Genomic DNA, 24,404 nt, shown 5'->3' with positions numbered 1-24,404 from the left:
TGATTGGTCCAATCCCTGGCAATATCGAGATGACGGTTTGTCGGGGTTGTGGTGTGTCCTGATGGTGATCGAGAAATAATAGACTAACTGAATTTACATTCAATAAAAATATTAAGTTCTTACAATTTAAATTTTATTGTTATGTGTATATGTCATCACTGAAGTGTTGTGTATATTCCTGTACATATGGATGTCATTTGATACCACAATATTAGGCCTAGCATTGAAATCGCAACTCAAGTATTATGAAAATTTTCACTCGCGTTTTATGAATATCGTCTTATTTACGTTTAACAGATATGGTGATCTAAAAAAAATAGTGTGCAAATGTGGATTCATGTTAAGTTCTTGTGTTCAACCCTCATTTGGAAACAACATAAAATTAAAACATAATCGATATTAGCGGTTAAAATGCTTATAAGTTGTTCGGCATTAGATCGTTATATTAACTCCGAAAGTAACCCTTTGATTACAAGATCGTTTTCGTAGGCATGTCTTCCATGGATTCATTATATCCATATTTGTGATGTTTAGGAAACTGTGTTGTCATATATTGCCGAAAATAGCGAGATAAAACAGTTGTAAATCGGAGTCTCATATTATTTCCCTTAGTCATGACTTCTGCTCACCCGGGAGCCAATTTGACTGCTACTCCTTTTGTAGACAAAATTGATCCTTTTAAAAAGGGATCATTAAAACGTAAACCAAAGAAATCTCAAGGATCCTCTAGGTATAGGTCTACAAATGATGTAGAGCTCCAAGCTTTGCCCCTGCTGAAGGGTAAGTGATTATGATACATCAAGATTTTACCTATATTACCAAATTTGTACCTATATCCATGATATACATAGTTGCCAACTCTACTTGATTTCGCTAGTTTCTCCTGGTCAACTAATTTAATAAAAATTCTGGTTTTTGTACATTATTAAAAAATTCCCTAAAATAGAGTTTCTTTAAAAAAAATCTGTATTGAAATAGAATTTTTGCACAGATTATTGCTTGAATACTGAAATAAGTATCATTTATAGAAATCAGTTAAAAACTTATTTTGTTCAGTTTATTTTTATTCGGAACACCCTTTATAAATAAATTTATATAATCTTAAATATTTTGTATGAATTAAATGCCTATTAGTATTCAAAATTATGAGTAAATATAATACACAACATTTCAAACATATTTAATATCAATCATGACTGGAAAATATTGCAGTTTTTCTTCTTTGATGACTATAAAAATCCTTAAAATTTCTTATGTGAGAAATATTTGGTAGGACATCATTATACAACATTTATCATGGAACTTACCTTTCGTAAAATTTACTGTATTTTTTCCTATCTATGTTGGCAGCTATGGATATATATTTAAACCATGGTTTACTAATACATATTATTACTAACCTTTTCAAAAAATAAATAAATGGGTAAGATATTATAAATATCATTTCAAATTATGTAATTTTTTTTCTTAAAGAAATTACATTCTTTTTTTTTCCTTATGAGTTTATGTTAACATTAGTATTTTCGAAAGTTAATACATATGCATGTGATTTATGACATTTCTTATTTACATCAAGGGTTTAATTTAAATTGTTGTACCCATATGACGAAATTTAATTATACCCATGTTCATAATATAAATTTAAACCACGCCAACTACAATCGCCAAGGTGCCAAATAGATTTTAACTTGCGAATTTAAAAAAAAAAAAAAACATGTAGATGTTTGCCTGGGGGTGGCTACGAGTTATACCTTTCGAGTTGGTTCCTTTCTGTGATTTTTTTTTATTTTTTAGTTTCTCTCGGGCCTCTGCCCAGAAGCTTCCAAGACTTGGTGATTATTCTGCTACAGATCACGATACAGAAATTTCCCCATTATATTTGAAACCTGTTTTGTTATTAACATAAATATCAAAAAATTAGGTGTGCTAGTCAGGTATTTTTAAGTATGACTATTAAGATTGCAATTTTTTTTTTTAAAAAAAGGAAAATTAATACATATTTGATGGTATCTATATTTCAAACATGGTTTATTGGTAACATAAATAGTATCAGTAGATTCTCTGTGTAAGTCATTTTTATGTAGGTAATTTTTTATACTTCATTGTTTACATCAAATCAAAATTATTGGGGATATTTCCGTATTGTGATCTGGCTTGCCAGCTGCAATCGCCAAGGTGCCAAATATATTTTAAACTTGCAAATTTTTTAAAAAAAACATGTAGTTGTTTGCCCAGGGGTGGCTATTTATACTTTTCGACTTGGTCCCCTTCTGTTATGTTTATTATTGTTCCTCGCGGGCTGCTGCCTGAAAGTTCCCAAGACTTGGTGATTATCCAGCCTCAGATCATGATATGGAAATCTCCCCGAACTATTCACCCCACACCCCTAGTTAAAGTGCTTTACCCTCATAACCATAGCACCCACCACCATTGGAGAAGTATGTATGTCTGGAGAAGTTCTCCTGTAAGCTACTCAATATTTATTTTAATAACTATTTTAAAAGATAATTATCCTATTTCATTAAGAAAAGCTGATTAACCAATGCCTTCAAAGGTTATCAATATTTATAATTGTTATACTATTTTAATTGCTCACATAACGTAACCAATGACAAAAATATCAATTTTAATTATAAAAATCAGCTTAATTGAATTGTCAATATAAAATATGGAATTACAAAATCACGAAGAAACAGACTTTATTTTCAAGAATTCACAAGTTTTTGTGAGACAGACCGTATTTTCATGACACCTTAAAATCAAGATCTTTCACAAAAAGTCTGAGGTAACCAGGGTTGGCAAGTTTCTGACAGTTGACGGTATTATCCGTGTCAAAAAATCCTTTTTTACTAATGTCAAGAACCCTAAATTTTAGTGTATAATTTTTAGCTATAATAAATAGGAAGTATTTATTAATAAGCGTATATATAAAATTACAAGTGATCAATCTATTATAATCTTGAACAGGGGTCTGTCCAGGCCGAATTTACTACCGTTTAGCGGTACCTTCACAAATTCAACTTTAGGAAAAATGGTAGTTTCACAAATTCAATTTTAGGAAAAATGGTAGTTTCACAAATTANCTGAAATAACCAGGGTTGGCAAGTTTCTGACAGTTGACGGTATTATCTGTGTCAAAAAATCCTTTTTGACTAATGTCAAAAACCCTAAATTTTAGTGTAAGTATAATTTTTAGCTATAATAAATAGGAAGTATTTATTAATAAGCGTATATATAAAATTACAAGTGATCAATCTATTATAATCTTGAACAGGGGTCTGTCCAGGCCGAATTTACTACCGTTTAGCGGTACCTTCACAAATTCAACTTTAGGAAAAATGGTAGTTTCACAAATTCAATTTTAGGAAAAATGGTAGTTTCACAAATTCAATTTTAGGAAAAATAGTAGTTACACAAAATACTTTTTCTTGAAATTTTATTTTTGTACCCCTTAAAAACGATAAATCCATATTTTTACCATATTTTTGTGTTGATTTTTAAATATAATTTTTACTTTTTCACAAATTATGTCTAAATTTTCACAAAATAGGTACCTCTCAGAAAAATCTAGACAGACCGCTGTTGAATTATTTTGATATTAAACTATCTTTTTTTGTGTTTTGACAGTTACTGTCAAAAATCCAAATTTTGGTGTAGAAAATATTTAACTCTTATAAATAAAAATAGGTAAAATTGAAATTTATCTAGTCCGTTGGTATGTTACATTATAGAAAATAAAATTACAAAAACAATCAGCTTAATAAAAAAGAACTCAGCAATCATCTTGTTCATTATTTATCAGATTAACGTTCCTTTCCTCCTATTTTAAGTCCTCCTTTCCCTAATGCATGCAATTACAGAAAACAAAAAAAAAAAAGAAAAGTTTTGAAGCCTCTGTACTCTTAGTTCGATTTTCTATGAATAAGACCAAAACTCGAAACCGTTTCTTCGATTGGTGCAGAGCTGCATTGTCTAGAAAGTAGACGTACTAAAACTATTATAAAGTAGCATGTAACTAGGAAATTTGTTCTAATAAACGTACTAAATATTTATAATAATTTAAATAAATCCTTGAATTGATTGATTGAAAAAAATTATGAACTCATTTACACAACTACAAATACTTTTTCTATAAATTATAATTAGTTCACTGATATTGGACATATTCATATACTTACAATCGAGAGTGGTGAAAAATTCTAATAGTCTAATATTCCTTTTGAACAAAACTTATTTATAACACAAAATTTTCCCAAAGATTTTTAAAAAAAATTCAGTACAATAACTTTTTAAAAATATATTTCTAAAATAAAGTTAATGTAAGAAAACAATTCATTTGATTTTATCCAATTCTTGAAAAAATGAGCATATGTGTTATAAAATAAGAGATCAAAATATATTGAAATACAGTCAAACCCTGCTATAGTGAACATGGTTTATAGTGAACTCCCGGATATAGTGAACGAAATGTTCGGTCCAGTGCCTTGCTATACGTGGATAATGTTATTTTTTGTGGATGTAGTGAACCAAAAAAGTTAGGAAGTTGAATATAATGAACTTTTTTCTGCCTTTAACTGATTTTTTTTTGTAATAATTTTGAAATTTCTACTTAAAAAAAAAATACATATACCGATTTTCAAAACCATCTATAGAGGGGAATGTAGCGATAAGCATTTTTTCTTGTTTGCTTCTTTTATCTCACTTTCCCATTCCTAAACAAACAAAGCAGATGTTCCAACCCAGGGAGACGATGCCCCTGTAAGGTGTCAGTCAGATCAATATGCATTTTATTTCAGAGGGAATGAAAAATTATTCATTATTGGTCAAAGGGTTGGACACTAATATGTGTTCATAAGGCCCTCATTTCAACTCCTTTTTGCTCTCAGTTCAGAAAATCCTGCAAACAAGTGTCTCAAATTTAACTATGGCGAGCAGTAAACGTAAAACGTTCTCCATTGATGATAAAATGGGCATAATCAGAAAAATTGAAAATGATGCAATCAAGCTGATATTTGCAGGGAATATAAACTATCCAAATCTGTAGTTTGTAACATATGGAAAAATAGGCAATTAATAATTTCTGCTCATGAAAAATATTTAGATGGCTGAAAAAAAGTTGAGAAAAGCAGATCACAAGGATGTTCAAGAAGCATTACTGAAATGGTTCACCAATCTAAGTATCTAAACAAATGTCGATGAATTTGCTAAGAGATTTTATGAGACTACTTTTATGTGCTCAAATGACAGGTTACACAGGTTTAAAAGGCGGAATAACAGAAATTCAGGAAAAATTATCTGAGAGTCGGGAAGTTTTTCCATATCTGATGTTGAGGATTGCTCATCAGCTAAAGATTAAAATTTTTTTTTTGTTCGCAAGACAAAGAGTAATGGAAAATAACACATTTTTTGCTACTACATAATATTTTTCAGTCATTTATTTGAATAATGTGTAATAAAAGGGAGGAGTTTGGAGACCATTAGTTAAATTGCCTGCGTAACGGATATAGTGAACTCCCGGTTACAGTGAACAGAAATTTCGGTCCCTTGAAGGTGCACTATAGCGTGGTTTGACTGTAGTAATAATTTATTAAATTAAATTTTAAGATCCCACTTATTAACTTAAGGAATTCAAACTAATAAATATACAAATTGACACATGTTTTTTTTTAACAAGAAGTATTGCAAAGCGAGACTTTTTTAATAAAAAATTTTATAGTAAATTTTTTTAGACCAAAAATTTCCCCATTGCTGCTTCCCTTTTCCTCAAAGCCTTGTTCGTGCGGGCAGACATATTCTGTTCCCCTGAATTCAATATGGAATTTAATAATAAATATTGAGAATCAATAAAGAAATATATCTTAAGATCAAACAATTATTGGCAAACACTTAACATGTTTTTTTTTAACAAGAAGTATTGCAAAGCGAGACTTTTTTAATAAAAAATTTTATAGTAAATTTTTTTAGACCAAAAATTTCCCCATTGCTGCTTCCCTTTTCCTCAAAGCCTTGTTCGTGCAGGCAGACATATTCTGTTCCCCTGAATTCAATATGGAATTTAATAATAAATATTGAGAATCAATAAAAAAATATATCTTAAGATCAAACAATTATTGGCAAACACTTAATTTTACTTAATCTAAAAAAATCTTCCCAAATTGTAACATAAAAGAGTTAAAATCAGTAGTTAGATTGGTAATAATTAACAACTCATAATTATTACCTGTAATATAATTCGAATAGTTACTATATGGGTCTCTCTCTATGTATATAAAACATAATTATAGAAGTATATAATGCAAGTATTGTGCATGATTTAGTATCTGATAAAAGGTCTCCAAACTCAAAAAAGAAATTTTCTCCAGGTTTTTGATGTGTCATGTCACTCAAAAAACAGTTTTTGACATCAAAAACCCATCCCTAAAAGTAACCCCCACTAATTAATGTCAAATTTGGATACTTTTTGGTTTTCACCAAATAATTTAGACTAGCACCAAACTAAAAGGAGTTCAACTAACATTATATATTTTTTTAGTATATTGATGAGTGTTTTGAGTGATGCCCATTTTGATTTAGTTACTTGTGGAATCAGCCCTAAAAATTTGCCAAAAAGCACTGAGCTAACCAGAAAGTTACAATTTTGTTTTAAAGGTACCCATTTCTAACTTAATGCGTAATTAAGCATACTCATGCATGACTTATTTGAGTTCTTGTAATATTAACATTATTTCAGTGTTTCTGTAAGTGGGTGTACCCTATAATATTACTGGTAATATTGTCAAGAGTATACTTAAATTTTAAATTTCTAAGAACTAGGTCCAATTTTAAGAGCCAGTGTGAAGCATTGTAACAGTTTTTTGCTTTTATCAAATAATATATAGAAAACTATTTTTAGTTTAAAACAAGATATAATCAACAAATTTTTTTAGAAAATAAATATACAGGTACTTAGCCTTTTGTGGTTTTTAAAATATTTTTTTAATTTTAGTAGTTTCAAAAGTTCTTGTAAATATATTGCTGTGTTAATAAGTTTTAAAAGAAAGATTACCCTTGTTTCATAAGTGTAATTTATTACACATCAAGATTTCAGTACATGATGATTTACACTTATGATAAATAACACAATTGCATTGATTAATTACTCTTACAAAATAAGATTCATTTATCTTATTTTTTATGTGAGGAAATAATCTTTAAAAATGTGAAAAGTGCTTTAATATGAAATTATTTAAATTTTTAATTGAGTTTTATTGTTTTAAAATTTTTTGCAAGTAGGAAAATACATTGTGTAATTAGCAGTATCCCTTCTGAAATGACATTTTGAAAAATAATTTTTTATATTTTTCAGAATGCAAAAAAGAACAAAGGAAAAAGTAATGCATTACTGGATATAGATTTTTAAATTTGAAAAAAAAAAAAAATCCAGGAAATTTTTTGATTTGTTATTTTAGTCTACTTTTTGTTCTCAATAATGATGTTCATTCCACTTTAAATGATTTTTAATACAGCAATATATTTCGTAAATGTATTATTTTTATTTGTTTTTCAGTAATATTTCAATTGCAATTAATATTTATGAAATTTTAACTCATAAGCTTTCATAGTATTTTTTTATAAAAATCCATTCAATATTCTCAATTAAAAAAAATCTTTTTTAAATCTATATTTTAAAAAAAAACACAATCCCTGTTGAATTTATATTTTTAAAATATTATATATCATTTGGATTTTTTTATTACACAATATCATTTGGATTTTTTTATTACACAAATCAAAAAACTATTCAAAATTAAGAAAAAAGTATTTTTTTTTTCCCACAGTGAAAATTTAATTGAAAGTACTTAAAGATCTTTTTAGACAAAAAAGAAATTCTATTTCTTTCACGTTAACCTATAGAGAACCTAGTGAACGTAATTTGTTTATTAAGGGACTAATTAAAATTTTTGAATATTTTTTGCTCCATTTATTTATAAAAATGAGTTTTGTTGAAGTAGTTAGTTACCAATTTTTAAACTTCATGCTTTTAGTAAGCCCGGTAGCAGAATTTACAGATAGTAAATCTGCAGCACTACGTTCATAAATCCAATGCTGTCTGCAACCTCAGTGCAGTCAGATTTGTAAAAATTCAGCTTAATCTAACATGCATGTAGCGAAATTTGCAATTGATGAGGTTCTTAAGAATTATATATAAAAAATCTTTGTTATTTAAATTTAAGTTTATTTTTATACAATGATACTAAGAAAATAGAATAAATCTCTATACAGTTAAACCTATAGTCTAGTAACTAAATTTTTTTTCACTTTTTGTTCTTTGTGGTGTTCACACAATTCAGCTTTTTGTTTTTCATTTGAAACAATTTTAGATTTGTTTTTAAAAGAACTTACTGCAATTTTCTTCCTATTTGTTTGCTGTGTGTTTGATTTTTAAAGTTAAAAAGAAAACTTTGAGAAATCTGCAGATGATGTAATTATCTGCTGCATCTACTGCCATACTGGATTCTTAAAAATAAGGCACCCCTCTAATTTTAACCAAAATTGATGAGATGCTGGATGGGTTGAATAAGTGAAGATTCTATCTTATTTTTACATAACTTAAATATTATTGAATTTAATCATGTAAATAAAATAAGATTGTTCTTTTTTTTTGTTCAATTTGTCCTGTTCATGTTCATTTTTATTTAAAAAAAGTCTATCTCAATTGTTGTACGTAAAAAAATTTAAAAAAAAAAAATTATAAAAAAAATCCTAATATTATTGTAACTTAACACATTGCTTGTATCTACTGATAATACTTTACCTGTTAAGCAGGGAATTTACTTTTCTTCAAAAGATTTCACATTGAAGATTTTTTTTCTATTTGTGGGCAAAAAATGTTCTCATGCTTATATTTGTAGTATTTCTTTGTTTATTACAAAAATTTTGTTAATTCTTGTTAATGAATTTTGTTAATGATGAAATTTGTTGATGAATGAAAAGCCAGATTTGCATGACATTTGAAGCTTATTCTGTAAATCACTTTCTTTATCAGTAAGCTCTGTTTTATTATCAAAATATTTCGAAAGTGAGAATTCCTTCAAATTATAACTAGGATTTCTTCCAAAACTTCTAATTGTCCTCGTATCATGACTTAATATTTATATTTCATCTCTACAATCAAACTTATTCACAAATCTTTTCTAGTTCAGACAGAGCCATTTTATATGTCAAGTCCAGGTTTAGCTTTGGATAGCATGCAATGTGTGTGCCTCAAATGGCAGAGTTGCACATTGTGGCATAAGAGCTCGTCAATAAATGTTTACAATTATTATTAGTATTTTAATTATCAAAACTAGGAAACACTTCATTACATTTATTTTATTTTCTGGTTTTGTATGGTTATTCTGTTAGTTCCCCTAAGAAATTTATTTGCATCCACATTAAGGTTATGTTGTTTGAATTTTACTATACCAAGTAGCTCATTTCTAAAATTGCTCAAAAGTGCAGTCAGTTGTGTCAGTTTGAATTTCTTTCAGGATTGGCTAGTTTTTGATCCATGACAGTTTTTACTATGGTTTTTTACCGTTATATCAAAAACCCAGATCTTTTGTTTACAGTGTTTTCTTTTTATTTCACCTTAACAAAAATATATAAGAAAAATTTTAAAAAAAGATAAAAGATATCTAATAAAAAGTTATTTTAGACTGTTGATAAAAAAATAGGATAATGTACTTTTCCCTTATATCAGATTCTTTATATTTACCTTATATCCTTATATCAGAATTTCATCTACCTTTAGTAAAATAAATATGATATTTATAAAAATTGTCTATATTTATATATTTTATTTCATTATGCATGTTTCATTATAAATTTTTAATATCAAAGTAATTAAATCAAAACACTCTAAAAATTCTGATTAGAGGACTTAAATTTATATTTAAGAGGAAAAACGGCTACAATTTAACGGCTTTAAAAAATCCTTATTGAAATATAATTTTTACACAATTTATTGCTTACTTGAATATTTAAATAGATATTACTTATACATAATGAAGCTAGTCTCCTTTGTAGTAATCAGTTAAAAGCTTAATTATTTTATTTCCTTCTAAATTTTAATCTAAAATTTTCAGTTTATTTTTATTCAGAGCTCCCTTTTTAAACCAATTGGAAAAAAATAATCTTTCTACTATCAATAATAAATTACTTGTGTGGTTAGTGTTCAAAATTATGAGTTAACATAGTAAAAAACTTCATTTATTGTCAATCATAAATGGAAAATATTGCAGACCATTTAAAAAATTTTGTGTTTTAAAATTTTTGTATTTTGATGACAGTAAAAATCCCTAAAATTTCCTTTATGTAAAATATTTAATATATTATGCTACAGTTATCATAAAATTTATAGTATTTCTTAATATGTACTGAATTTTTTTCCTATCCATGTTGGCAGTTACATCAATAACACATGAATTAGAAATTTATTTATGCTGTAAATTAATTTATGTAATACAACTTGTGTCATCAGTTACAAGAATCAGGTAAATTTAATAAAATTAGTCTCAAAAAATCAAACTGGGAAGTTGGATTATTTTTTCCCCCCTGAGTGTTTGTGGCTATTGAGTTAATTTGGACTAAAAATATCACATAATGTCTCACTCAAAGTCTAGTTTAGTCTATTTAATTTTCGTGTCACCACATTACATAGACTTTCACCCTTTCTGCCCAACCGTTTTTTTATCACATTGCTTGATGACTGTAATTTCCTCACTTAAAAACTTCCGAGCTCTCAATTCTACTCCATCTTTACTTCAGGTCATGGATGGTGTAGTTCCCTGGAAGCTCTCCATGTTCACTTTTAAACAGTCATTCAACTATTTTTTTTTTTTCTTTTCTAGTTCCCCTTCTTCTTCACATATGCATAAAATTTTTTTGTGTCTTTTATTTTCTTAATCCACAGACGTCATTTCTCTCCAACACCTTCAAGCTGGCCGATGGCCAAGTATTTTTGGGTGGCAGGCGACCTGCAGCAAAGGTCCAAAAACCCTGCCAGGAGTTTAAAAGAGAGAGAGAATCCCGGAAATTTTTTGTGTCAGTTGTACAAATCGCAATGGAGGTGGAACGAATTTCGATTTCGAAGGACATTAGTAACCTGAAGGTATTTCTCAATTTTCATTTGAGACAGTTTGCGACGAATTGTGGAGGCGAGATTTATTCGTTACACCCTTCCGGTCGCACATCTAATTCCTCTTGTCACATGCCAGAGCTTGGATTTCGATCTGCTGTTGCAAAGGCGTTTATCTTTATCACCTATAATTGTTAGCCGTAATTCATTTCTGATAGCTGTTTTAAAGAAGTATAATATAAAAAAAATTATTTTGAGTTGCTGATACTTTCTATTTTCCATGCTAATTGATGCTGATCAGGAACATTTATTAAGGTGTTTACCTTTTAACCTGATGGAGGGTAATTTACGTCACAGTATTGTAATTTTGTACAACTCATGAAAGTGTTCAATTTATAATACCAGGTATTGAAATTAAAAAAATTTTGTGACTGGTGCAAAAGATCAGTAACGTAACTCTGTGCACATTTTCACTGACCTGATTCACTGATTTTTCTAAGAGTAATAAAATGGAATTCAAATTAAAAATTATTATGCAAAAAATGTGTTATGTTATTAATTCCGGCGAAACATTGCTGTGGTGTGGTAATTTATTATTGATTTTTTAAAAATTCGAAGAAGCCGTTGACATTTTGTTTTGTCTTCTTCTTTTTTCTTCCTGTTGAAAGCCTTGTTTTGTTAATTTTTGAACAAAAATCTACTCTCGTAATTTCTCGAATTTTTTTTAAAAAAATCGTTGGCAAGATCCTGTTTTCCTGATTATGTAATAATTAGGTCCTGTGTTTTCAAGAAACACAACCTTGTCTTTTAATGAGTAAAATAATGAATTAAGGAGTAAATTATTAATGAGTGAAATAATTAATTGTTGTCGTAATCACCGCCCTATTTAAAGGAATCTTGTACAGTGTCTCTTTTTAAAATGAAATATCCCGCACCGAAAAACATGTTTTCAAGAAGGGACCGCTGCATGTGATAACCTAATGCTGAAAGAATCGAATCAAAATGTTGTTTTTCCTACATTATATTATTTATTATTATAAATCGCATTTTTTTATTATTTTTTTATTATTATTATTATTATGCCTGAGAGTGAAAGTCTACTTTGGGTGGGGTGCTATGATTTTCAATTTTGTTTTTTAGTGTTATTATTTCGAAGAGGAAAAAAAAAATTCTTTTTAAGCAGTTCGTGGGTCATGTCTCGTTTGTTGTTGCTTGTCTCTTCATTGTCACATTTTTGCTTTCCTGCAAGGATTACATGTTTTTCGTGTCTCCATATCGTTGGTAGAACGATGGAGTTTGGGGGAGAAAATAACTATCGAATTTTGCATGGAATTGATGCTATATTATAATTTTTTCTCTCCAGTTTGTATAATCTCTAATGTTTCAACACATAAAATAATTTTTTTTTGTAAATTTAAAATTTAGCTTAATTGTACATTAACTAAACATTTTAGTTTAGTTTAGAAATAAGATTGTCATTCCATTGCCTTTTGTAAACGAAATAGTTTTTATTAGGTGATTTTTCCGCACGTTTCCACCGATATCCGTGTCATAATTACTATGTTAAATTTTTTTTTAAAGAAAGTAATAAATTTTCTATCAGAAATTTCATACCATCGGCGCAGATGAAGCACAGGTGTCCCTTTTATATTTATATATATAACTTATATACATATATATATATATAACTTATTTTATATTTTTACAGTACTTAATATGAAATATATATATATATATCCTNTATATATAAAACTTATATTATATTTTTCCAGTACTTAATATGAAATATATATATATTTCTGACGTAAAAATATCTTCTGAAGTTAAAATATGTTTTGGTATTTTTTAATTGTAAAAACACTAAAAAATCTGTTAGATTGTCTGATTTATATTTGTTCTAAAATATAAAATTCAACAATAGTTGTTTGAATTTTTTTTCCATCTATAATTATTTATAAATAATTGATTTTGTAAATTAAAGAAATTTCAATGGTGGATTACTGTTTTTCTTAGAACTAAATAAGTGCAAATTTGAAAAATTATTGTTTGTAAAGGGGCCAGCGATGGAAAATTTTATCTTAACGTGGAAAAGGACACCTGTGTTTCATGCTTCATTTTGTAACCATAAATTATTAAAATGCTAAATGGAATATCTTTCACTTATTTTGACCTAAATTAATACAAAAAAATGAAAAATATGTTTCTTTATTTCTTTTACAGCCTTACTGTTTTTTCCATATTTAAATTCCTCTTACTCATTACATAATCGTCTTAGCATTTTCTACGTTTGATTTGTTTAATGTCTTCAATTATTATGCTGTTTTAATTTTGCTTAATTCGTATTTCACTTTTTTTTCTCTACCTCTATCGCTTTTGGTAAAAACGTTTAACCCTGAAACGAACTGGTTGAAAATTGTACGGGGGCGAAGAAGGTTAAATTAACGATGTAGGCAATTATCCTTGACCTATAGTGCAAAGCGCCGTGAATGAAAAAAAAACTTCTTGAAGAATCTGAAGAGAGGATTGTAAATATAAAATATTGAAAAACATCTATTGAAAGGGAAATGAACAGAATTTCATTTTTTTGCAGTACAACTTCGATTCGCGTCGCTAAATATTTGAGGCCCTCGGGGATAAAAACACTTTTCTCCAAATCACAGAAATGCCCTCTGGCATAGAAGATACACCAAGCAGATGCGAAATTTGTATAAAACAAACTCTTACTCGTTTTTGTTTTCGGGTGGATTTTTTTATATTGTTTTACTTTTAGATAGTTGAATAACGCGATTTTTGTTTTTCTTTTCAATGCAAGGAGGGGGATACTTATATCGAAATTGAGTTTCTTATATGCATACATCTGTTCGAACTTCGCTATTTGTGTCTTTGCCCGAAGTGAAACGGTTTTGATTCAAAATTGAGGTGGAGAGAAAATTTTTATTTTATTCAAAAAAAATTTTTTGGTAAATATTTAAAATAATATTGAAGGGTGTGTGGCCGTTTGTTGTTTTAATGGAACGTGACTTTTCTTGAAAAAATAGTCAATTGTAAAAATGTTTTATTCCAGAATTTATTTATATTGTCTAAATTCTGCCTTATGATGCATATATCTAAATCTTAGATTTGTCGATTTGTTTTATTTCAGGATTGTTGTATTATTATTATTGGATATCATTAAAGATATACAGGGTTGCTACAGGCGACTAAAATGCAACTATTTGCAACTGTTTTTGGCATGAGGCGACTATGGCAACTTTTTTTTTGCCTGAAAAGGCTAAAAAAGCAACTATTTTCAAGAAAAGGAGACTATTGGGAGACTTTTCTGTACTCCTACAGATGTTTTTTTTTTCAAGCATAAATTGGTGAAAAATCTGCGCCAAGCTCGATAGTTCCTGAACACACTGAACTTTTTTTTCTTAAAAAATCAAAAATTTTAAAAATTTTGAATTGCAAATTTGAGTCTTCACTTTTTAATTCATTCAATCTGCACAAATTCCATTGTAAGTCTATTTCATTTCTCGATCACCNCTTGACTGAATGGATTATGGTATATGACAATTAAGTCATTAACAAAATTTTTGTCATATTTTTGTTCTTATTAGGCAACTATTTTCCTAGTTTTTGGCTACTATTTACATGCTTTAGGCTACTAAAAGCAACTATTTTGTTCATTTTTTTCTGTGGCAACCCTGGATATATAACACCCTTAATTGTATACTGAGGAAAAATATAATTTAGTTGTTGGGGTCGTGGTCGATTATGAATTCAGTGTTTATGCCTATTCACGATAGTTTAAATATTCCTTTAGTTTAATAATAACTATATCAATCTTTCTTAAAAGACAAAGTTTAGCAAATGTTATATATATGATTACAAATGTGAATAATATTTTCGAACTAAAAATGTACGTAGTTTTCAGCATATTGAATTCTTTACGCGTTATAAAATGAAGAACTTTGCTTTATAATGCAATTATAATTAATAGTAAGTTGTTTTATTGTATGTAAACTTCTTACACGTATAATTTTTATGTAGTTCTTAGAACTATATTAATTTTGAACATGATTTGATTTATAAGAAAAAATCAAAAATGGCAAAAAATTTAAAATATTTTTACAGTTGAATCGGTAACCCTCCATTCTTGAATTATATTATACTTTCTTTTTTTTAATTTTTTAAATGCATTTAAAGGAGAACATTGTGTTAATTTATAAACACTTTTCGTGAAAGTTGGCTGTAGTTGGAACCATATCTGCGACGCAAGTTGTGCAGTCTTCATATACAATACATCATTTCTTTCATTTAAAATCTGTTCTATTATCAAATCTTGGTGATGTAGCTTAGATCATTTTAAAACTCTTGTGCTAAAACTCAAAGAAGCCATCTATTTTCAATTGGGTTGAATACTGATGGCTTCTTGGGGAGCTACTAATTTCCGAGACACGCAAAGAAACTGATTTTATTCCAGATAGTTTACCGATGAGATAGTCCAGATAATTTTTAATCGAACCAGTCATATTTTAAGGTTATGAAGAGAAAAAAAAAATTGGTATGATTCAAGCTTCTTCTAAATTTTCTTCCTTTTTTATATTTATTTTATTTAATTTTTTTATTATCATCGAATATTTTTTTTTTTTTTTTAAATTTTCTGACTCTCTTATTCTTAGCAAAAACCGATAAATTAAAAAATAGGTTCATAATTGCGGAATTGAGATAGTGCTTCACTCATAAATGTTCATACAATTCCTACTTTTAATTTATTTTTATATTATTAATGTATGTTTATGTTCAGTTTAAAATTACTTAATATGTGTTAAATCTTTTTTTAATTATTTTAAAATTTTAAAACTATTTGGTACTTAGCGTTTATAAGTACCATGGAGCCAAGCTCGACAAAGCATAGGCACAAAGCCAGATTATAGTTTATGTCGATCTCCGGCTAATTTATCATAGGTATATCAAATTCCTATTAATAATTATTCATATTGAATACGGTAATTATCGTTATCGGTGACATGACATGTCAAAACAATAATATACCTCGAATTATAACGATCATTATTGAATACAATATTATTGTGCGTGTTTGTAAATTTTTTCTGGATTACTGAAATATCCACTAATATAAAAATTTGAATATGTTAAATTGGGAAAATCGTGAGTTTCTTTTCTTTTTTTTTTTTTAAATCAATGTTTTTCGGCAGTATATCGCATTCTATGATCTTCACTGTTATATTCTTCGCTGTTATGTAGGTCATAGGACTAATGTTCATGTTGGTAACAACTCGGTAAAGCGGTTGCCAATACATTCCTATCATCGATAAATACTAATTTATTGATATTTGATTTTATAATTTCTTTTTAATAAAAAAAATGTCAAATAAAAAGTTTTAAATTCACTTTTATTGTTACCCCAGAAGGACTACGTGCTTATGTACGTCTACCGTGTTAATAATATAAAACCTCTGATAAAATAATGCGTATTCGAATAATTCCTATTTAATTATCAAAATTAATTAAGTTTCATTGGCGTTAAATATAATAAGGCGAATTTTTGCTTCGTTCTTAAACGAATTACCATTCCTCCATTAATTTTGCTTTTTACTACATAGTTTTTTTTTCTTCTTTTTTTATTAGTTCGTTCCTATTACGAAATTTAATTAAGCATCATATTTATAGGTATTAATAATTGAGTGGTTATTTATCATGCTTAATTCAAATGAATTTAGTATCATTTCTCCATTTATTTTTCTCATTAGTAGCTTGTACAAAAATTAATTGGCGTCAATAATAGTAGGGCGTTTTTTTACCTTTCATCTAAACGTTTTTTATAACCGTTCATCTATTACTTCTCCTCAGCACACAACTTTTTTTTTCCATCTGAAATACTGTGGATTTTAAAATATTTAATTTTATAGAAATACGTTTCTAAAGCATAAGGAAAAGAATATCACGTGGTTTCAGATTGCTCAAGGAATACTAATTTAATGATGTAGTCCGCTTATGCTACCACACTTACAATGATCGTTGAGTTTATCTGACCTAAAGAATAAAAAAATAATTAAATGTGTGCCAGCAATAAACTCCTTTTTTGATTAATAAGAGCTATAAGCAAGCAAACATCACTGACGCTATCGTCTGCACTTTCATTTATATGAATGGCGCTTGCTCTTCTAAACCAAAGATAAATTCCATCATTTAAATATCTTTCCTGGACGATCTGATTGAAATTTTTGAAACGGTTTTGGGATCGTGGGCTAAAATTGCTCTTCGGTCCAAATTTCAGGACGGAAGTTATTCTTTAATATAAAAGGGACACACACTCTCAGACAAACTCTTCATTTTATTATTATAGATTAAGGAAGGTGAAAGGCAGTAGGTAAAGATTCATTCCTGATTCAATGGGTTTAATATTTTCTAAAAAGTATAAGCAAAAACGAATTTTACGATCAACGTTTTTACTTGAAGATTTATTTGTTTGCAAAAAAAAGTTAAAGTGCTTTTTCTCCTATGTTTCAACGGACCGTAGAGTGTTTAAAGAAAGGAAAAAAAATACACGTAAATGCTTGACTGCTTTTACTCATTGGCGGTAATTGAAGAATTTTTTTAAAGCCATTTTCTCTTTTCTTGTGTACTACAACTTAATTCTCCTGTTCCCCCCCCCTCCCTGCTATCTCTTGGATTTCAATACCTTAGTTGCGCCATTTTAAAAAATTGCTTCGTTGATAATTTACCGTAAGAAAGGTCTAAATTAAATAGAAAGATAAGCTGTCTGTTAACTTTCTTTTTTTTTATTCCTTTGCATTTCGGTTTTAATTGATCTGTTTTACTACTATTAAATTTAATAAATGCAGTGATATATGTCGTAGGTCAATTGGAAAATCACTCCAGGCTTCTGTATTTTTTATTCAGCTTGACTTTTTTTAAAATTCATAACGTTCACTTATTGTTATGAAGTAATTAGTAAATGTCTGAAAAATTAATTAACCTCAGCCCTGACTTTACTTAGGTATATTGCAACTGAATTTTGTAAGCATATGGAAAACAGCTCATAAGCCTAAAAGTTGTCAGAATGATTGGAAAATGCGGGTGTCTTTTCCATTTCCATGTTGTACGATGTATATCAGAGATGATTGTGCTTTAGCAAAAATTCAGAAAAAATCCGGATTCCGGATTTTTCGCTGATCCGAGATCCGGAAGTTTCCGAAAATCGTAGGTCTGGAAGTTTCCAGAAATCCTGGATCTTTAAGTTTCCAGAAATCCTGGGTCTTTAAGTTTCCAGAAATCCTGGGCCTGGAAGTTTCCGAAAATCCAAGGTCCAGAAGTTTCAAGAAATCATCGATCACATTCTTGTACATTTTATTTAGAAATATTAGAACTAGAATTTATACTTGGCATCTCTTTCATTGTAAATATTTTTTCTGGTAGAGTGATAAATGTGATAAGAAGTAAAAGTAAACTTATACATAATTTATTCATTTAAATTATGTTACATATAATTTATTTAGAATTTCATGTTTTGAAAATATCAATGATTGAAATTTATAAAGACATTGATTTTTTGAAATGCGTCATTAATGATTTTACTCAAAAGATTTTCTGGATTTTTGAGTCGGGCTCACAATCACCCCTGAATATATGAACTCTTCGTTTTCAATTTTAATGTTTCATTACTTTTATCATTATTTTTAGTATATTGACTGAATTCAGTGACTTAAAAGAAATTTTTTTAAAAAAATAATCGTTTTTCTGACTTCATCCATGCAATGAAACAAACTTATATGGTATGGTGAATAACTGAGCAAGCTAATGAATAGAGGTGTACCGATATACCGTGAAATATCGATATTTCAAATATTGCGATATTTTAAAAAAGCATTGTTCACATTTATTATGAATGTCTTATGGTAAAAGTCGAATATACAATAATTACCCACAGCAATAAATATAGTATCTTTAACACTAGATTGCCTAAGGAAGTCATTTTGACTGCTTTTAATTTCAATTAGAAAAACAATGATGTATATAATGACACAATTTCTTAGAATTTTGTACAACTTGTAATTTTTTTATTGTTAATATTTACTATTAACTTGTTATATAACTGTAAAAAATATTAAAAATTAATTTTAAACAAATTTTTTTACACATTATTTATACTTTTACAATCCAGTCATTTTGACTGCTTTTGAGCAATATAGGTATATACTAAGTTTCAGTCTTTCTAGTGTTAAATATCCTGTCTCATCGTTACGCTTTTCACTTTTTTTCTTTCCATTCTAATTATTAGACCACCTGTTTTTCAAGTTTTAATATAAAGTTCATTGGGATCCAAAATTTTATTGTAAATCGCGCTCAACCTCCTGAAATGTGTGAAGGAGGGGCAACGTGTAATGAACTGTCGCATAACCGAGGTTAAACAGAATCTGAAGAGTATTCGAGTTACAAAAAACAATAACCTGTACCTGTTTGTGTAAAAAATGTACTGCCTTATTCCAGTGATTTACTGTTCTTTTTCCCAAACTCCATTTCAAATTGGGTAAAACGACGTACAATTGTTATCATATGTACTCTGCCGCGGACTGGAATTTATGAATTTATTCTATTAGAAAAGCAGAATGATAATTTACCTCGAATATCTATCTATTCCCCTCCCCCCTTGAAATTGCAAAAGTCTGCCATTTCACTCAAAGCGAAAAAAAAAAGTTGAGCGCGATAATTCCGCTTGATGAACGTTCCTTTCTTTTTATTAAAGTACAATCTTTACATTATCTTCTTCAGGACGAGATAAGTCTTTTTTTTTTCTTAATATTTTTTTTTCTCTCGGCATCTTCATCCCTGCAGTTTGGGATGCTTTTGTTCTAAGTCTCATATCTTATCTCGCGTTGAAATCTTGTCCTGGCTCTCGAAGTCAAGACAATGGATGAAAAATGTGTCTAGAATGTTGCAGTGCAGTTCCAAATATTTTTCTTCTGGATTCTGAATGCTAATTTCGATTAATAAGTGTAAAGGGAAAATGATTAATGGCCGTTTATCATTGTTGCAGGATTTTTCTTTTTACCTGTTATTTATTAGGAGAAATTGCGGAAGAGTACGCCTGTCTTATTAACAAGACAAAATTGTTTTTAGACTCGGTTGGGACGTAGCTGTAGAGTTCTTTAGCATTTTAACAATAATAGGTGCACCTCTGCCTTCTAACAAAAAATAAACTGGAGAAACGTACTTAACTAGTTCAGCTTAACTTATTTTTAAAATTTATTTTAATAAGCTTGAAGAAGAAGGAAAAAAAAAAAAAAACGCTGGAATTTTAAGATTTCAAATCGAAATGTTCAAATCGTTCGACATTTTGATTTTTGAATTTTTTTTTTTTCTTTCTGAAACATGCTTAACACTAGAAAGACTGAATCTTAGAATATACCTATATTGCCCAAAAGCAGTCAGAATGACTGGATTGTTAAATAATAACTAATGTGTAAAAAAATTCGTTTAAAATTAATTTTTAATATTTTTTTTAATATTATTTACAGTTATATAACAAGTTATTAGTGAATATTAACAATAAAAAAAAATTTATGTTGTACAAAAAGTCACAAGATTTTAAGAAATTGTGTCATTATATACATCATTGTTTTTTTTCTAATTGAAATGAAATAACAGTCAAAATGACTTCCTTGGGCAATCTAGTGTAAATACCGTATCGTGATCTGTGACATAATATCGCCAAGTCTTGGCAGCTTCCGGGCAGCTGCCCACGAGAATCTTTAAAAAAAAAAAAAATTAAAAACATCACAGAAAGGGACCAACTCAAAAGGTTATAACTCGTAGCCATCCCCGGGCAAACATCTACATGTTTTTTTCTTCTTCCCTAAATTGCAAGTTTAAAATCTATTTGGCACCTTGGCGATTGTAGTTGGCGTGACAGATCACGATAAGGAAATATCCCGCTTAATACTAATGCTAATTATTGAATGAATGAATTTTTTAATTTATGTGCAGTAAAAAACTGCAATGACAACTTTTCCTGAGAAAAATTAAAAACTTGTTATTTGATTTTTCTTATAGATGACGGTATTATTTTTTGCTCGAATTTTCAAAAAGAATTAGTGCATTTAAAATTATTTAAGAAATCGTAAGGTATCATTATAAATATTGCTAAAAAAAATTTTTCCTTCATATTTTCCCTGGCATACTTAGTTTATGTAATGCTGTTTAATCAGCCTACATCTAAATTCTGCGGGAACTAAATATTGCTGATTCCAACAGCCATGTGACTCATCATTTGATTCAGTTGAATAAATTTGTCTTAAAAACATTTGTATATCTAGTTAACATTATATTCGTAGCAATTTTTTTTTTAATTTTATTTCTTTTATTTTTACCGTTTTTGCTTCCTATTGTCAAAGAAATGTCATTGGGTAGCAGAAACAATATTAGCTGCAAACTGTAAACGTCTACAATATTTTCATGCGCGCATTTTAATGTGTTAATGTCTAGATATTTTTACTTCTCTATCCTTTGATGCGCAATTTTTATAACACAAAGCAAGAGGGTTCAACATAACTATGATATAACGATCCTTTGTTACTTGTTTTGAAATTACTTCGTAACTGCTGCATGTTCGCAGGCTGTAAATAAAAATAGTACTTTATTTTTTGAAATATGCCTCTCTTTTTTTTCTTATTCAAATATTTAACGATGTCTCGGGAGTCCCCGATTTAAATAAGCGTGTGTTTGTTGTTACAGTACCATAGAGAAAATCGTCTTGATAAAGTTCGTGACACTGTTTCACATTTTTTTAAAATAAAAGAAAGAAATGATGAAAAAGAAAGAAAAGTTTACGAAACAAAGAAATTAGGTATTTGGAGAAGTTTTGTTTTCCAGTAGGTTTGCTTTATCTAATTTTGAGAAAGAAAAAAAAAATTTTTTTAGCACCTTTGAAATAAGGGAGTTTCTTTAAGAAATGTGCGTATTTCTCAAGGACCTGATTTCCCTAACCTGAAAAAACCGTCTAAAAAACCCAAATAGGTTTTTTTATAACTGCATTAATAGCTTCCATAAGTATTATTAATACATAATGAAACATTTATAGAAATCAATTCAAAACTTTTTAGTTCTAAGTTTGTTTAATGTTAACCACACTTGGAAAATATTACAATTTTTCTATTTTGATGACTAAAAAAATCCCTAAAATGCCGTATGTATAAAATATTTACTACATTATGCAACAATTATCATGAAATTTATATAATCTGCTGACTTTTTTCCTATCCATGTTGGCAGCTATGTGCATTTTATTATTAGGAAATCAGCTCTCGATATTAAAATCCAAATAACATATATTGGAATATTTATATTTCCACTACTTCTGTATTCTGTGCTTTAAAATTTTAAACTAACCTTTTTAAAAACGCATATTATTCGAAATTGCAAATAGTGTGAAGGTATTCTCTCAAACATTTGTGATACTAATTCTCAATACAATTGAAACCAAGGTACAATATATAATATTTTTAGAATCACAATTCAATGAAATAAAATTTTTTTTTATAAAAATACATTTAAAATACTATTTTCCCGACCTGTAAGTGTTATTACATTTAGTGATATTTTTAAAATACATCACCTTGCATGTTTTAACAGCTAAAATACTTGCTCTCGAATTTAAGATCTTATGTATTCCTTGTTGAGCTTATTCTAGAAGCTCTCCGTCTCTGTACTTAACATAGGACACAATTAAATAATTGGAAAAGTAGTGCAGGGTTTTATTGCATAAGTACATTTTCCTGTTAAAGAATTAATTCGAAAATGTCTTTCATTTGAATTAAAATAAATAATTTATTTATTTGCTTTAAAATTTAGTTGTTTTTCATAATTCTATAACAGAATAGATACATCCTACAAAGATAATTGGGGTCCTATAACTGTCTGTAAAAGCATTATAGCTAATTTATCAATGCAATTTACATTAATAATAAAATCGAAATAATTTTGGTTATTAATGGTTTAATTATTAACAAGGTTCCCACGGTCCTTAAAAGTCCTTAAAAACTGCTTAATTTTTATTTTGGAAAATAAGGGCAATTTCAAAAGTACTTAATTTTGGTACAAGGTTAAGTCCTTAATTTTTCAGTATCACTATACTTGATAGGAATGAGTTTTTCAGTCATACAAAAATATTTTTTAAAAAAGTCATTCTTTTATCACCTAGAATGAGACCATGCATTGAAGTACAGCATTTTAGAGAGACAAAATTTATGGCCTTTTCTTTTTGGCATAACAATACTTAGCATGATTGGCCCACAACTGAATATGTGATGCATCTCTAGCAGCGAAATATAAAAACTTATTTTTTTTATTTTTTCAATGTTTTCCCAAATTTCTTTATTTATTACTCTCTCTCTCTTTTTTTTTTTTTTTTTTTTTTTTTTTTTTTTTTTTTTTTTTTTTTTTTTTTTTTTTNTTTTTGATGTATGAAAAAATTTGCAAATCTTAATTTCTGCACTTAATTTTGCTATTGAATTTCAATGAAATCATTGAAAATGGAATACGGATTAGTTTCATAAATGTTAACATTTAACAATCTGAAAATATTTTTCAGAAAAACACAACCTGGGTTAGCAAAAAGTGTCTGGTCCTACTTTGGCGAACCCTGTTAAGAAAGGTAAATAATTGGCTCTGGTATATTCGATGATAAACAATTACACTATTTCTAAGGTCTTCAATTTTTTGAAAAAGTCCTTCATTTTTGCTTTGTTTTAAGACTGGGAACCCTGATTAATCAAATTAATGGTATTTATTATAGCAATAAGACTTACTCTAGGACTATAAAGAATTACGAAAAAAAAGAAGAAAAAAAAAATGAAAAACTCAATTTAGTTTGAAAAAAACCCACTTAAACCCTGAAAAACCCTTATGGGTTGGTTTTTCCTGGATAACCTGGATTTTTTACAACCCTGGTATTTCTTAATTTTATTTTATATAATTTCTTAAATTATTCCCAGAGATCTGTTTAGAAGAAATTTGGGTCCGTTAACGGACCCTTCACAAAATAATTTATCTTTTAATCGGACCCTTCACAAATTTGTTTATCTTCATTATTGTTTTGTTAATCGAATAAACCCTTTCCGGGGGGGGGGAGACAGGTGTAAACGAACTAAGGTTTGTCTTCCGCAGACGCTTCTTCCTTTATTCGTCCGAAATGAATATTCTGCATTCAGCAGTACAGGCTAAATACCAAATATTTGTATATTGTATCTCTAATTTAGTAGCAGCAATTGCTGTTTATTTTTGAAAATTTAGTTTTTTTTTT

At 28.3% G+C, this 24,404-nt stretch overlaps 1 protein-coding gene across 2 annotated transcripts in view; it reads left to right on the top strand.

Annotated features, from left to right (window-relative positions):
• LOC107440910 (serine/threonine-protein phosphatase regulatory subunit widerborst) overlaps nt 1-24,404 on the top strand; it is an 83,057-nt gene continuing 58,653 nt past the window's right edge. The window contains exon 1 of one of the 2 annotated variants that reach the window (XM_016053997.3): nt 1-780. In XM_016053997.3, coding sequence (XP_015909483.1) covers nt 615-780 — 166 coding nt within the window. In that variant the 5' untranslated portion in view covers nt 1-614. The remainder of the gene's footprint in view (nt 781-24,404) is intronic. The other variant, XM_043046659.2, reaches the window with a different exon arrangement.

This window comes from Parasteatoda tepidariorum, chromosome 3 (assembly GCF_043381705.1).
Source record: "Parasteatoda tepidariorum isolate YZ-2023 chromosome 3, CAS_Ptep_4.0, whole genome shotgun sequence".
Lineage (NCBI taxonomy): Eukaryota > Metazoa > Arthropoda > Arachnida > Araneae > Theridiidae > Parasteatoda > Parasteatoda tepidariorum.
This window is presented reverse-complemented; position numbering and strand designations above follow the sequence as displayed.